This window comes from Calypte anna, chromosome 7 (assembly GCF_003957555.1).
Source record: "Calypte anna isolate BGI_N300 chromosome 7, bCalAnn1_v1.p, whole genome shotgun sequence".
Taxonomy (NCBI): Eukaryota; Metazoa; Chordata; class Aves; order Apodiformes; family Trochilidae; genus Calypte; species Calypte anna.
The window spans coordinates 32,077,688-32,091,287 of NC_044253.1; the positions used below are offsets into that span (position 1 = coordinate 32,077,688).

The 13,600-nt window shown below is 44.8% G+C and overlaps 1 protein-coding gene across 3 annotated transcripts in view; it reads right to left on the reverse strand.

Moving 5' to 3' along the window:
- Positions 1-6,148, reverse strand: part of UNC80 (unc-80 homolog, NALCN channel complex subunit) — a 122,185-nt gene extending 116,037 nt beyond the window's left edge. For all 3 annotated transcript variants that reach the window (XM_008504926.2, XM_030454175.1, XM_008504925.2), the window contains exons 1-2: positions 6,057-6,148; positions 4,744-4,792 (exon numbers count right to left, since the gene is read on the reverse strand). In XM_008504926.2, coding sequence (XP_008503148.2) covers positions 4,744-4,792; positions 6,057-6,148 — 141 coding nt within the window. The remainder of the gene's footprint in view (positions 1-4,743; positions 4,793-6,056) is intronic.
- Positions 6,149-13,600: the final 7,452 nt, after the last annotated feature.

The following is a 13,600-nucleotide window of genomic DNA, read 5'->3' on the forward strand; positions in this document are numbered from 1 at the left end:
GGTATAAGGTCAGTGCATTGTTACAAACAACATGAAGTCTAAAAAAAAAAAAAAAAAGTGAAAAACATGAGTTTTATTTATTTTTTGTCAAAAGGAGACAGGGTTCGGAGACAGGGTTCCGTTCCCTATTTGTTGCTCCAGCTACATACTCCCACCTGTACTCATGCATTATCTCTGGGACTCACTGAAACATTCATTCAGCCAAGTCAGGCCTCTGCAAGGGCTAAAATGAAACGCAGCATAGACCTAAATAGTTCCTACCAGTGTAATGAGGTGAACCAGCTCACTGAAAAGCCTGCCAAGCACCAGTGCTGACCTAGGCTTATCAAAAGAAATTATCTTTTCACCTTCAGTAGAAGGTCAAACCATAAGCTCACACTTCAGTACAGTGACAAAGCTATTCAGTTTACAAAGGAAGGGGAGGAAAAAAAAATAAAAATCACCTTGAGCAGCAAATATAATCATGATGGAAGGCACATTGTTGCTCTCTGGCTTTGCATCTGAGGTCTCACTCAAGCGTATTTCAGTGGCATCAGGGAGGAAGTCCCCTAACACCTGCTTTCTGGAAGCTCTGGCCCATATTCTGCATACTTCAGAATCTCAAGAGGAAGCTTAGGAGTCTGCATCTATGCCTTTAAATTATGGCTATAGTTAACATTTTGGATTTTCTTACATGGTTAGACACCACTTCTGTTCTTTCCTGGTCTGAGCAGAAAGCTAAATATATTTGTGTACCACAATCAGCTTCTGGAACAAGCATCTGAGACAGAAGTACTTTATGTTGCCAGCAGCTTCTGCCTACACCAGACATCCAAGGTCCCCAGCTAGCACTTGCTGCTGTAGAGCCTCCTTTTTGGTCTGCTACAGCTCTACTCCAACTTTAGGACCTGCTACAGAGAATATATAGGTGCTAAGATGAAAAACCTGCTTTTCAGCCCACATGAACTAAACAACTGCTGCTACAGCTGAGAAGGGTTATCATGCTTCAATGAAAAGGCTGAATGAGAATGTCTGAAACTCCCTGTTAGTTGGAAAACAGATAATGTCATGATATGGGTCTGTCTTAATCTGAAGCCCCCGGGCTGCTGCTTGGCTAAGAGAACAGTTACCTCCTTATAATAGGTTTGTCTGAGCCTGCAATAACCCACATGCCAAAGGAGGATAAAAAACATCTGCCAAGGTAGTAGTGAGGGAATTCAGTATCATGCCTTCGCTGGAGAAAGGACAACCTCTTTCAGTAGTGCTGTGTGTGTGTGTGTTCAGCTCCCCGAGGGCCACTTACACAAGGATTTTTCCCTTTAGCCTGGTGATGCCATCTGTTTTCACAGGGAGTGGTGGTCAGTCTTCTCTGGCTGCTTTCCCACTACTCCTTTTACCTTCTTTTCTACCAAGAACCACAGACCCAGGAGCAGCCTGTGTGTCACTTTGCTGCTGGCACAGGAATGGGCATCTGCCTGAAGAAGCCTGGACAAGCACCACAGATTCTGGCTGAGCTTTGCCAGTTCCCCATTCAGGTTTGCTCAAGTTACATTAACTTCCCATGCTCTAAGCCCAAGGGAGCTGCATCTGCAGTAAACTGTGTAAAGTAGCAAGGGCTCAGCCAGGCCCTTACCTCTATTAAACAGCTAGGACTTCGGGAAGCTCAGCACCCCCCTGTTCTGTCCCCTCCTGGGTGCCAGATAAGCTGCAGGTCTCCTCCAGGGACATAGCCCTAGAGGAGCTCACTTGAGAAAAAAAACAACAAACCACCTATCAAAATCCAGGAAGGTAGGAGAGCAGGGCTTCCTGAACCAGACTTCTGTCTTTGGAGAGAAACTTACTGCCCACTTTTTCATAAGATCAGGGTGCACCATGGTGGAAAGCAGAGACCATTGCTACTCATTTAGAATGACTGGAAAGAACTTGAAGTGCAGGCAGACAGTATTGGCAGTCAGGATAAGGTCCTCTGAGTAAGGAAGAGTTCCTAGAAATATCTAAAACACTAATCTAGGATTTCATAGCACAAGAGATGGTAAGGCTCTCTTGTTTACTAGACATTGACAAGCAATGAAACACAGATGCCAAGCACTTTATTTACAGAAATCCCTGTGTTCAAAACCTCAGTTTTCTGCAACCATGTCCATTGGCTAAATAAGATAAAGGTGGCCTCTTTTTCAGCTGTGTTCCATATCTATCCTTCAGTCATCCATAACAACAAAACATATGACTACATTTGGAAAAACATGTAATAAAAAGGAAAAACAGAAGAGGTAAATACAGAATTTACAGGATCCTCCAGAAAATGTCTGCATTCTTCCATGCCCAATGCAATACAGGGTAAAAGAGTTTCAAACCTATGCTCAGAAAAAAAAAAAAAGCATTAGCTTTGTACAATTCTCACATGAACTCCTGTGAGGTCATTTACAGCTGTGACTCATGCATGTCGGAAATTACATTGGGTCAGGGCAGAAGAACTTCAGAATAGAGAGAAGGAAGAACATGAAATCCATATTGAAGCACAAGAACATTCAGATTGTGTAAGACAATGAGTGCTGGAGGGGAGTAATATTTATCTTCAGACTAAATGCCATTATTCGTAGACAAGCTGAAGTCAGTGTGATTATTCAGGTAAGGAAAACAAGGCTATGAATGGGCCAGGCTTATTCTCAAATATTAAAGTAAAAAGCAAAGCTCAAAGAACCAGTGCAATGGGCTCTTGCAGACCAGATGCTGTACTCACTGAGTCTAGGCCCTCAGCATCTGCTTCCTCAATGCACAATATGCAGCAAATTCCACTGCAGCAAGCTTAGAGCCAAGAACAGTAATAGAATACTGCACAAAATTGTGTTGTATGCATTGTCAGACAGGTAACAAGCTATAGACACATCTAGAACAATTCTGGCTAGAGAATTTTAAGAGGACAGATCATATAACTGGTGCACAGTATTTTTAGGCACACGAGTCAATACAGTGGTGCTAGATAGTCAGCTTGACATTTCAGAAGACAAGTCAACAACCTGTCAGGTTCCAGAAACCCTGTCCCACACAGGCATGCAGCACTGCTCACCCCCTGGATAATGCAAGAAGGTGCTGATGTGGGCAGATATTCCTGTGCATTGACAGGGACAGAGCAAAAGAAGGAGGCAGATACAGCAGCTCAGGCTGTATCTCATCAATTGCTCAAAACTAAGACCCACCACAAAAGCTTTCTACCATAACTTAATGACTATATTAAGAACTAGAGAATAATCAAGTTCTCCTTCATCCAAAGGATGGAAGTGGATTGAATCTTCTTGAACTGTGTTTTTTCAGCGCTCTATTTGCCTTCACCAAAGCATGTAATTCATGTTGCTGATGGCATTTTGGTTTTGTTTTGATTGGGTTTGGGTTGTTTGTTTGGTTTTTTTGAACTATTTGTGGGGTTTTTTTGTTTGTTTGTTGGTTTGTTTTTTGGGGGGTTTGTTGTTCGTTTTTTTTTTAACACTTAGTAAATTCTGGTATATGCTCACAGAAGAAAGGTGCTTTAGGATCAACCTCAGAGACCAAGAGGAATATCTGCTGCAACAGCACAGCATAAAGCACAAGGAAGTCACAGACATGTAGGTACATCATGGAAAATGCACAGAGAAGGAACTTTTGTTCCTCTAACTTTCTCTGTTCACAGGTGAAACCACATCCTCAAGGCTGAGACTCTGACTAAAGGACATAAGGCAACAAGCTCCATTTTCTAGCCTCTGAACAACCAGGAACTGTCAGTGCTATTAAATCAGATGCTTCTTGCTCCATGTGCCAGAACTAAAAATGCATTGTACTCACTAACACACTAAGCCAGAAGTCCTCTGTCATGATGTGGTATCTAGTAATAATCCTGAAAAATTTATGGATTTCTTAGAAGAAAATTAGTCAGCAGCAAGTAAAGCTTCTCCAGCTTCATATCTTGAGAGAAGGAAGCCAGAAAATTGCTGCAGAGAGACTCAAGTACTTTAAACTATTAAGATACATGTCCAGACCAAATTTTTCCAGTCTGTCAAGTTTGGCTGCAACTGCTTAATGTACTTTAAGTCACCCAAGGATCAGCAACATTTCAAGGAACTCTGAAATTCCCTAGACATTCGTCTTATTTGACTAGATAAGACTATTTTAAGACCATTTTATTTGAACTTGCTGTGTGCCTTCCCTTTCTCCTCCCTTTAGAGAGCAGATTGAACTTTCAGTCAAAATACATTAGAAATAACAATTATTAGTACCTGCATAAGAACCTCTCTTTAATTATGCTGCTAAGATATGCTCCCCCTGTTTTCCAGTAGGAGAGGTATTTTCATCTATTTTCATACAATTGTAAAATATTGTTTAGAGCCTGTTATTAATACTCAGATTTTCAACACTTTAAGGCTAAAAAAACTCCACTAATCTCAAACTGAAATTACATCAATCTCATCTGAAAGCACATACACACAGGATGAACTGCAAGTTTAGACTCAGATTGTCATAGCTCAGTCTGCGCATACCAGTATTTACTTTATTTAATTACTATTTAGTTCAATGCCCAATATCCAAATGAATATATTTTTGTTGTGACTAGAGATGAACAAGATAACCAAAGTTTTTAGGTAGGAAAAGGTTTAAATCCCTCATGTGATAAAATTACAAAATCAAGCTGAATGGGATAAACTGGGAAGCCTTCTGATCTGCCACCATGGTCAGATCAAATTGCATGACAAGTTAGTTACTGATAAGAGCTGAAGAACAAAAACATGTACATACCACACAGGAAGCTTCATACTGTTTCCCCAGTTTAGGCCTTAAAAATGCACTGGAGGAAAGGAGGAAAAGCATTAGAGACCCAGTACTTCAAATGTGGATTTTTCTAAGTTATTTTTAGGATTTCTCATAGGTCAGAAGGTTGTCAAAAGGCTGAGAAACTTAGTGTAGAGGACGACATAAGGCCAAAACAATGTTTAGATGGTTGTTGATGACATCTGACAAAATGCTGTTACCTTTCCTAGAAGACAAAAGTATCCACACTGATACACCAAAAAGCAGGTAATCCACCCTCAAGAAGAGTCCTGTTCCCCATGGATAAAATCTTCCATCAGACAGCTGAATACTACTGAACCTGTCCTGACTCTATTTAAGCCAGAGATCCATTTGCCAGTTTTGTCTGAAGAATTTTGTATTTTCCTTCATAACTGTTGATATGTAAGGTTTATCATGAAATATAGGCCTGTACTCTGTAGGCAGAGAACACTCACCATCTACAGTCACTCCCCTCCAGAATGGGATCAGAGTTAAATATTTTAAAAAAATTAATCAGGTCACCTTTTTACAGGTTTTTTTTTTTTTCTGGGGGGGGAGGGGATGGTGTTTGGGGTTTTTTTTTTGGGGGGGGGGGCTGGTGTTTTTTTGTTGGTTGGTTTTGGTTGGTTTTTTTTTTAAGGACACTGAAATTGTAGAATGAAAGGATTTTCTGACTGAGGCCTTAAATTAGAGCCACCACCTTCAAACCTTCCAACCTCCCCCCCCCAGTCCCCAAAATGCTTCAGTTTAGAATTCTACTAAGACGGGATTTACAGGCACATAAAACCCCAGCCATACATACAGCCTCCCTTTCACAAATCATTACTTCTCCAATCCAATGAAAAAAAGGTGAGACTTTGACGTATCTGTTTGCATGCTGACCTCTTAAGGCATAGATTACACTTCCAGAACAGCTGCAAACATAGATCCAAGCAAAGCAGCAAGTCTGCTGCAGTGCTGAGGGTTGCTGCTTCTGGTACCAGAGCTCCAGGACTCCTTTTGAAAGTGGGAGTGGGGAGAAGGGACAACAGGGAGGAGGGAAGAGGTGCATAAACACATACACACGAGTGTTTTCAGTCAAATCAAGAAGCTGCCTCCAATCCTTCCCACAGCCAGGATACACACAGATAGAGAGCAAAGAGAGCAGTTTCACTGCTTCATGTTGCAGCTGCAGTAATCACTTCCTCCCCGTCCCTCAGCAGCAGCTGTCCTGCCCCCCTCCCCACTTCCACTGCCTTGTTGCAGCTGTATCCCAAGTACCCAGGGCTTACTGCTCTCACCTGGTTTGCCTCCATAGGAAGGTCTGGATGGGCAGAGGGATGCCACGGCCACTCTCCTGCTCCTGGCCCTCTGAGCTTTTTCTTTTCACCATGATGCTGATGACAGCTGCTGCTGCGAGTCAGTTTCAGCAGCCGTACCAGCCGGGATCTCCCATGGCCGCCTCTTTGCTCTCCGTAACTCTTTACCCTCTTCCCTTCATCCTCTGCAGCCCACCCTCTCCCTCTTCTCTCACACCTCCCTCAGCTTTGCCGGTGCAAAATGGCTGCAGGAGGCAGGGAGGAAATTGGGGAACGAAGATGTCCGCGTCCCTCGGCTTCCTCCCTGCCTTCAGCACCTCCCTCTGTGGACAGCTCCCCGCTGGCGCTGAGGGGGCGGGCGGGTGGCGCGGGGCGGGAGCGGCACCGCCCCGGCCCTCCCCAGAACTTCCAGAGTTCGGGAAGGAGAGGCGGATGCTCCTCGGGAACACGGGCAGCGGGACCAACAGAGCTGCTGCTGCCGCTGCCTGTCTGTCCCTCTCTCCCTCCATCCCGCACCGCGGGAAAGTTTGGAAGCCGCGCAATCCGCAGTGAGGGGAGGAGGCAGAGGCAGAGGCAGAGCAGCTGAGGGCCGCTGGGGCCCGCTGACGTTTGCTTTGCCGACCGCCGGCGGCGGGGACGATTTCAAACAGGTGCCCCTGAGGCTGATCAACAGAGCTGCTGGAAACGTGGTGCCGTCGCTTTGATAATCTGCATTTCCTCCCACCTGGGATACGGTTCTTTCTGGTGCCCAACCCGTGTGCTTCCTTACAGTAGCAGGCCGGTCTTGCTCTCTACTCGTGGAGAACATGCGTGGTCTAGGTATTCCTAAAAACTCCCTTTGGGTCGAAGTGAGCATGAGAACAGTTCAGTAGAAGCTATTCTGTTAAATAAAACCTAAACACTATGTTTATAACCAAAAAGTAATATAATAAATAATTAAAATCACTAACCCACCTGAGTGCTGAAATGCTAAACCAGTTAGTTTTGTTTGTCCTCTTCGTTTTGTTTTGGTAGCATTAACTTTTTCTGCTGGAGCACAGAAGGAAGGCCTGCATGTCCACAGGATTAGCTTGCTCAGACAGGGAAGTTTTAAACTATTATTTTCTTCCCTTCAATTAAGCAAGGTTAAGACAGGGGAAAAAAATAATCTCTATTTCTAAAATCTTATGAGAACTAACTACGGAGGGAAGGCAGTTAAAATAAATTACTTCTAAATGTGAGGTATGTATTAAAGAAGTTTCTCTGCTCTACATCCCTTCAGTTGATCCCGGACTTTTAAAACAAGGTCTTCCTGTTCAGAAAGTAAATGTTAGTTTGAATTCCTACCAGCATAGTCTGACACTGGACAGTCAGAAGTGAAACAAACACAGTGGGAGGAATAAACATTTTAAAACTACTGTTTTTTCTAGTTCTGTAAGGTGTTATGAAATTCTTGAATGAAGTATAACCTCATTGAGCAAGAAATATGAAGTCTCATACTATTTGGAGTTTTAGTAATTATCAAGTAGAAGGGTCACTACTCTTCCAAGAAACATATGAGGACTAAAGGAAGCTTTGATGCTATTCACATTTTAAGAAAAAAAATATCTGAACTGATCTGTTAATGTCTCAGAAAGTGCAAGGTCAGTGTCTTCCTCCTAGACAATCACAATACGAATAACTAGAACTTGTAGTTTCCCCACAGTTCGGAGGACTGCAACCCTCAGCCAAGGAAGAAGGTTTGCAGACTAAGGGTGGTTTATGCAGCTGTCATTTTAAGCACCAATGCCATCAGACATTTTAGTCTCTTTAGTAATATTGAACCAGTTTAGGACACTTCCATTCTCTCAGTAGCTGATAAACACAGTTTACTGGTTTTTTGTTTGGGTTTGTGTTTTTAATATTTCCTTCATTCTCCTTATTCCTGCATTCAAGAGCAGTCATTCACAATATCTTCCAGTTTGCTGTTCTGCAACACAACACAAAACAAAACTCAAGAGTAAAAAAAGAGTACTACAGCTTGCTTGCAGAACATAACCAAAATCTTAGTGTGGTCAGTCCAGAGCAGCTGCTTAGGGGCGATCAGGTGAAAACATGGATACAAAGCTCCACAAAGTTTAGTAGGAAAACAATGACACTCAGTGGTTTCAAACCTACACAGGTTACCATCATCGTTGCCCCTGAACTGAGGCAGTCCTAGAGAGCAGAGTCTGAAGCCCACTAGCAGGACTTCACTAAGCCACAAAGTCCTCTCTTCCTTGTCAACCTTCCAGTCCTGTCTACTTGGATGAGAAGCAGGAGTGGAGAATGCATGAGGCAACTGCATGCTGGCCCCACATCCCTGATGTTAATTCATTCAGAAATCAGGAGGTCAATATGGTAGTAACTCTGCTTGGCTTTCTGTTACATCCTTGAGGGACTCTTTAGGAGAAACAAATAGCTTTGAAGTATAGGGTTATTTTCCTCTTTCTTTGTCCATAGCTAGACCTTGCCCTGTCACAAAGCCATTAGTAAGTGGAGAGCAGGTAGCCCAACAGCCACTGAGATGCCACTGCATAGCTACTACTTTGTAGTAATTGAAAATGTAGCTGCAAGTTGCAGCTCTAGTGAAGCTTCCCATTTTGAGTCCAGAATATCACTCTCCCAAAACATGCAGCCATAGAAGACACCTACATCCCTCTGTACAGAGGTTTGATGTTACAGAACTTCTGATGCAAACCAAATCAGAGAGCAAAGAGAAGATTATCAACATGGCACTATTTCCATTTCTTTCCTTGCTTCACACAGCATCAGTCTGTGATCCCCTCAAATCACATGATTCTGCTTTACTTATTACACAGTTTGTGTTTATACATCCATTACAATAGGGTTCAGTCTTGATCCAGAAACAGTCAAAGCTGGCAGCATGCCACAGGGTATGAACACTGAACAGAACCTGAGCATGAAGCTCCCACTCAGGAGAGGCCAGAGCAGGGAACCAATCTAAAATTGTCTCATTTTCATGCTGATGCTGTCCAAGTTCTCAGCCTCAGCCCCTGCCACACACACTCCCAAGTATTTGTACTTTTAAGTCATCAACTTAAGTACCCTAATTGTCTTCGTGCAGAAAGAACCAGAATTTGAAGTCCAGGGAGTATCTTGAGCCATTCTGTTGTACAGCAGCCTTTCCAAGAACAAAGCTGTAAGCACCTCCTAAATGTACACCCCAGAGCAGACAACAAAGACAATTATTTGGCATACTCCTGGGAGCTTAACTCTTCCCTAAGTCACCAACAGCCTTTTGTCTTGGCTGAAAAGACCCATTCAAAAGATCCTTTCTTTCTTGGGATAACCAGTCACAGAGTCAGCACTGATGGATGTCACTCATTTTACCCTCTCTTATATGGATCTGTCAGGTAGAAGCAAAAGATATTCCTTCATTTATCTATTTATCTTCCTCAGAAGACTTTGGACCTTTTAAAATAACTAGACTAGAACACAGCAAGATCATCAGCAGAGCACGGGCACAGAGGGCTACTTGCTTGGCATGTGCTGCCACTGACATCAGTGTGAAGAGCAGGGCAAAGGCTGCTGTTTCAGCATGGCATCCATGTACACCCTCTGCACTGCCATGAATAGTATGAGATAGAAATATTGGGGAATGTAAAACTCAGATCTGATATTCTTCTTCCCTGGTCTTTTGTAAGCTAAAGAAACTTAGGAAAGGTCAGCTTTCTCTTTAAGGGCTTCCGAATGCACTATGAAAAAAATTCAGCTAAGGTTTTCCAGAAGCCTCATTCACAGCTCTTCTTGCTAGCCTTGCTCAAATACAACTATGCATTCAGAAATAAGGATAAGCAAAGCCCTGAAACTATCAGGCTTACTGCTGTTGCTATGTGAATTTGGGAAGGAGCAGACTGTAGTCTAGCTGGATGAAATTCTACAAGGACAATCAGATATTTAATCTTTGGGCCACATTTAGCTGGAATCAATAGAAATGGCATAGCACTCCATGCATGTGAGGATCGTATTTCAAAACAGAGCAGAAACACAGATGTTCTGCAGTCACTGCCAAAAAAGAGTTATTGCCTTTGCATAATGTTCATGCAATAAATCACATCTAATTGCAATTAAATACATAATAGGTGCAGGTTATGATCCAGCTAGATGAGGCAGGAAGAGATGGCACAAAATCCTAGGGATGACATAGGGAGATGTCTGGACAAGACTAGTGAGGAGTGGGAGAAGCCAGGTTTCACTGTCAGGGTGTCACGCCACACCTTGGATCAGGACACTCCAAGCTCCTCTTTTACTCCTTTTTGACAACTCCCTCAAAAAACCTCCTTCTCCCAAGCCCCACCATCACACCTTTTCCACCTTCTTCCTGGAGAAATGGTTTTTGGGTAGTTTTTTGTTGTTGTTGTTGTTGTTTGGTTTTTTTTGTTTTTCTCTCGAACCAAGCTGCCAAACATGTCTTCCTCTACAATGCTCAGAAAAGAGCTGAGAACTGTCTCCACCACACGCTTCCCCTTCCAGAACAAGGAGGGAGTCACACAAACCAGGTTTGAGAGCTCCTCCATCAGGGCTACACCATCTTTTACCTTCAAAGCAGTACCTGGGACTGCTCTAGGCGAAAGCCCTTCTGCCTGCCACTCCAATCTGATCCATTTCTCCAATTTACCTACCTGTGTTTTCTTCCACATTCTTGTGCGTGAGCTGTGACTGGCAGAGGATGAACAGCTTCCCTCTAGCAAACACTGTGGCAGGATTTCTGGGGTTCTTGCACTTTCAGAAGCACTGTATCCAATCAAGGTTCCATTCACATCTTCCACTCACCTCAGTGCTCATACATCCAAACCTGCTAGGAAATTCCATCCAAATCATGTACCACATACAATAAGACACAACAAACATAGAAATATAACTTCTTTGAAACCACTTTGAAAGGAGGAAACAGGTTGTTACCAGTTGTCCTGCTGTGCTCTGCCTGTGACTGCTTAACTCAGGATTTGCCCTTTTTCCTTTTAGTAGGTGATATATTAGTTCTGCTTTGTGCCTAAACATCCTCAGGAGGGTGCTTCTAATGGATAATTAACAACACTTAGTTATGCCTCCAGGTAGTTTGACTGCACTTATTTATGAATATTGCAGCATTATGTAAGCAGTCCAGCTCACTCCGGGACTGGGAAAGTTAAAGCAGTCTACTCAGTTACTTTTATTTCCCTCCTACTGCTCAGGGTCCCAGCCATGTTCAGATGATTCTTCTGTTAGCATATCCCCCTGCTGCTATCCAACTCTGCAGAACATGCAGAGCTCACACAGTACCTGATGGTAAAGCTCTCATTTCACTGGTGTCATTGCATCTAAATCTGCAAGGCACAGGCTTGAAACCCCTCCAGGGCAGGCATCAGAGCAGGGGAAGGCATCCGAAGCAGCCTTGCTTGAAGCAGGTCCAGATCAGGCTGGGCAAAGTCAGGAAAGCCTGGGAGGTGAGGAGGCTTCTGAGCTTCCCCACACCTCAGCCCCATGCTAAGAAGGCACCTGGTCCACACAGGTGGTTTAGGGCAGCACACAAACATTTTCTGGAATAAGTTCCACCTGCAACACACAGCTACACTTCCTTTCTCCCTGAACTGAGCCAAGGCAAGGGTTGATGCACCATTGACAGACTGAAAAAAACCCACAATACTTCAAGTGCCTCTCAAGCTTCAGGCTGTTCAGGTTCACTCAGGATCTCCTGATCCACAGCTCCCATTAAACTTTTAGATCCACACCATATCCAGCAGGCTGCAGGGATCCATCCTCAAACACCCTCTCCCACTGAGCTGTGTCCCTGCATGAGGTGTTCCCCAGGGCCAGCAGGGGAGGGAGGGAGCGGGGAGCAGCACGCAGTGCCTACTGCCTCACACCAACAGCCGTGCGGTGCCAACAGCCGTGCGGTGCCCACTGCCTCACACCAACGGCCACACAGCGCCCACTGCACCAACAGCCACACAGTGCCCACCACCTCACACTAACAGCCACACAACACCCACTGCCTCACACCAAAGGCCACACAGCGCCCACCGCCTCACACTAACAGCCACACAGTGCCCACTGCCTCACACCAACAGCTGCACGGCACCCACTTGCACCAATGGCCACACAGCGGCCCACCACCCACTACACCAAAGGCCACGTGGCGCCCACCACCTCACACTAACGGCCACACAGTGCCCACTGCCTCACACCAACAGCTGCACGGCACCCACTTGCACCAATGGCCACACAGCGGCCACTGCCTCACACCAACGGCCATGTGGCACCCACTGCCTCATACCAACAGCCACTGATGGCTCCACTGCACTTACAGCCCAGCGGTGTTGTAAGACGAACCTCTTTTAGGGAACGGCGCTTCAAGGTCCAACCAGGCATTCCAGCAGAGACTCACGAGTAGTGCTCTAAGGCTATTGCCCTCAGGGTTGACGAACCCAGATCAATGCTGTTGCTCCAAGAGCAACTGACCTCTCTGCTGGCTTGCTCAGGACTGAGCTGAGCCTGTGCTTCAAGCCTCACTTTTTATTGGCCCCCTAATCCTGCTCATGCGCAGTTGGGGCCTGCCCTAATCAGGCACAGGTGGGCTTAACAAGCTCATGCCCACTGCCTGGCAATTAGTGGCATCTGGTTGCCTCATTTCACTACATGGCGGAGAGCGGTTCATTGTGTGTGGGGCAATGGCCGCCACTTGTTTGGCCAGGGACCCCATGAGGCAGGGGTTGGCAACTGTCCTGGTTTGGGCCAGGATAAAGGTAATTTTCTGTCTTGTACTTTTGCTTTCAGCTAAGTCTCTTGTAAGTAGCTGCACTTGCTGAAATTAACAGCAAGTTTCTCAGTCAGTGTCGGCTTCTGGGACTGATAACACTGAATGTTTGCAGTTACTGCTAGAGACTGGTATGAACCAAGGACACTGCTCAGTTCTGAGGAATATTTTGCCCTCTGGAAGGAGACAAAGAGTGAAGAGGTCACATCTGAAGCCCTCCTTTCGGAAGGAATGGGCAAGATAAATGACCAAAATTGACTGAACAGAGTATTCCATCCCATGCATGTCACACTCAGTATAAATTTGAGGGATCATGAGAGTCTTCCTGCTTCCTCTTCTTCACCTGTCCCTGTTTGCTTCAGCATCCTGAAGGATTCTGTCTGTTCTTCTGCCTGTGGTCCTGATCCATGCCAGCCTGAATCCGTGTGCTCCTGCCTCCAGGTCCCGACTGCTGCTGACCCCAGGAGTCCAGCCTGGACTTTCCCAGGGCTGTTCTGCAGCCTCAGTGATGACGTGAGAGTTACTGGGGGAAAGGGGAGAGGAACGTGGTATCAATTTTCCTGTATATTTGGATTTATTTAGTATTTTTTCCTATTTATCATTACTGTTTCATTAAAGCTGTGTAGCTTAGTTTCCAACCCATAAGTCTCTCTTCTTTATTCTCTCTCCTTTCTTTATCTGGGAAGGGAGGGGGATTAATAAAGAGCATCTCTCATTTGGTTTGATTGCCTGGCCAGTGTTAAACTGTGACAGCAGCCCTCATCCATGC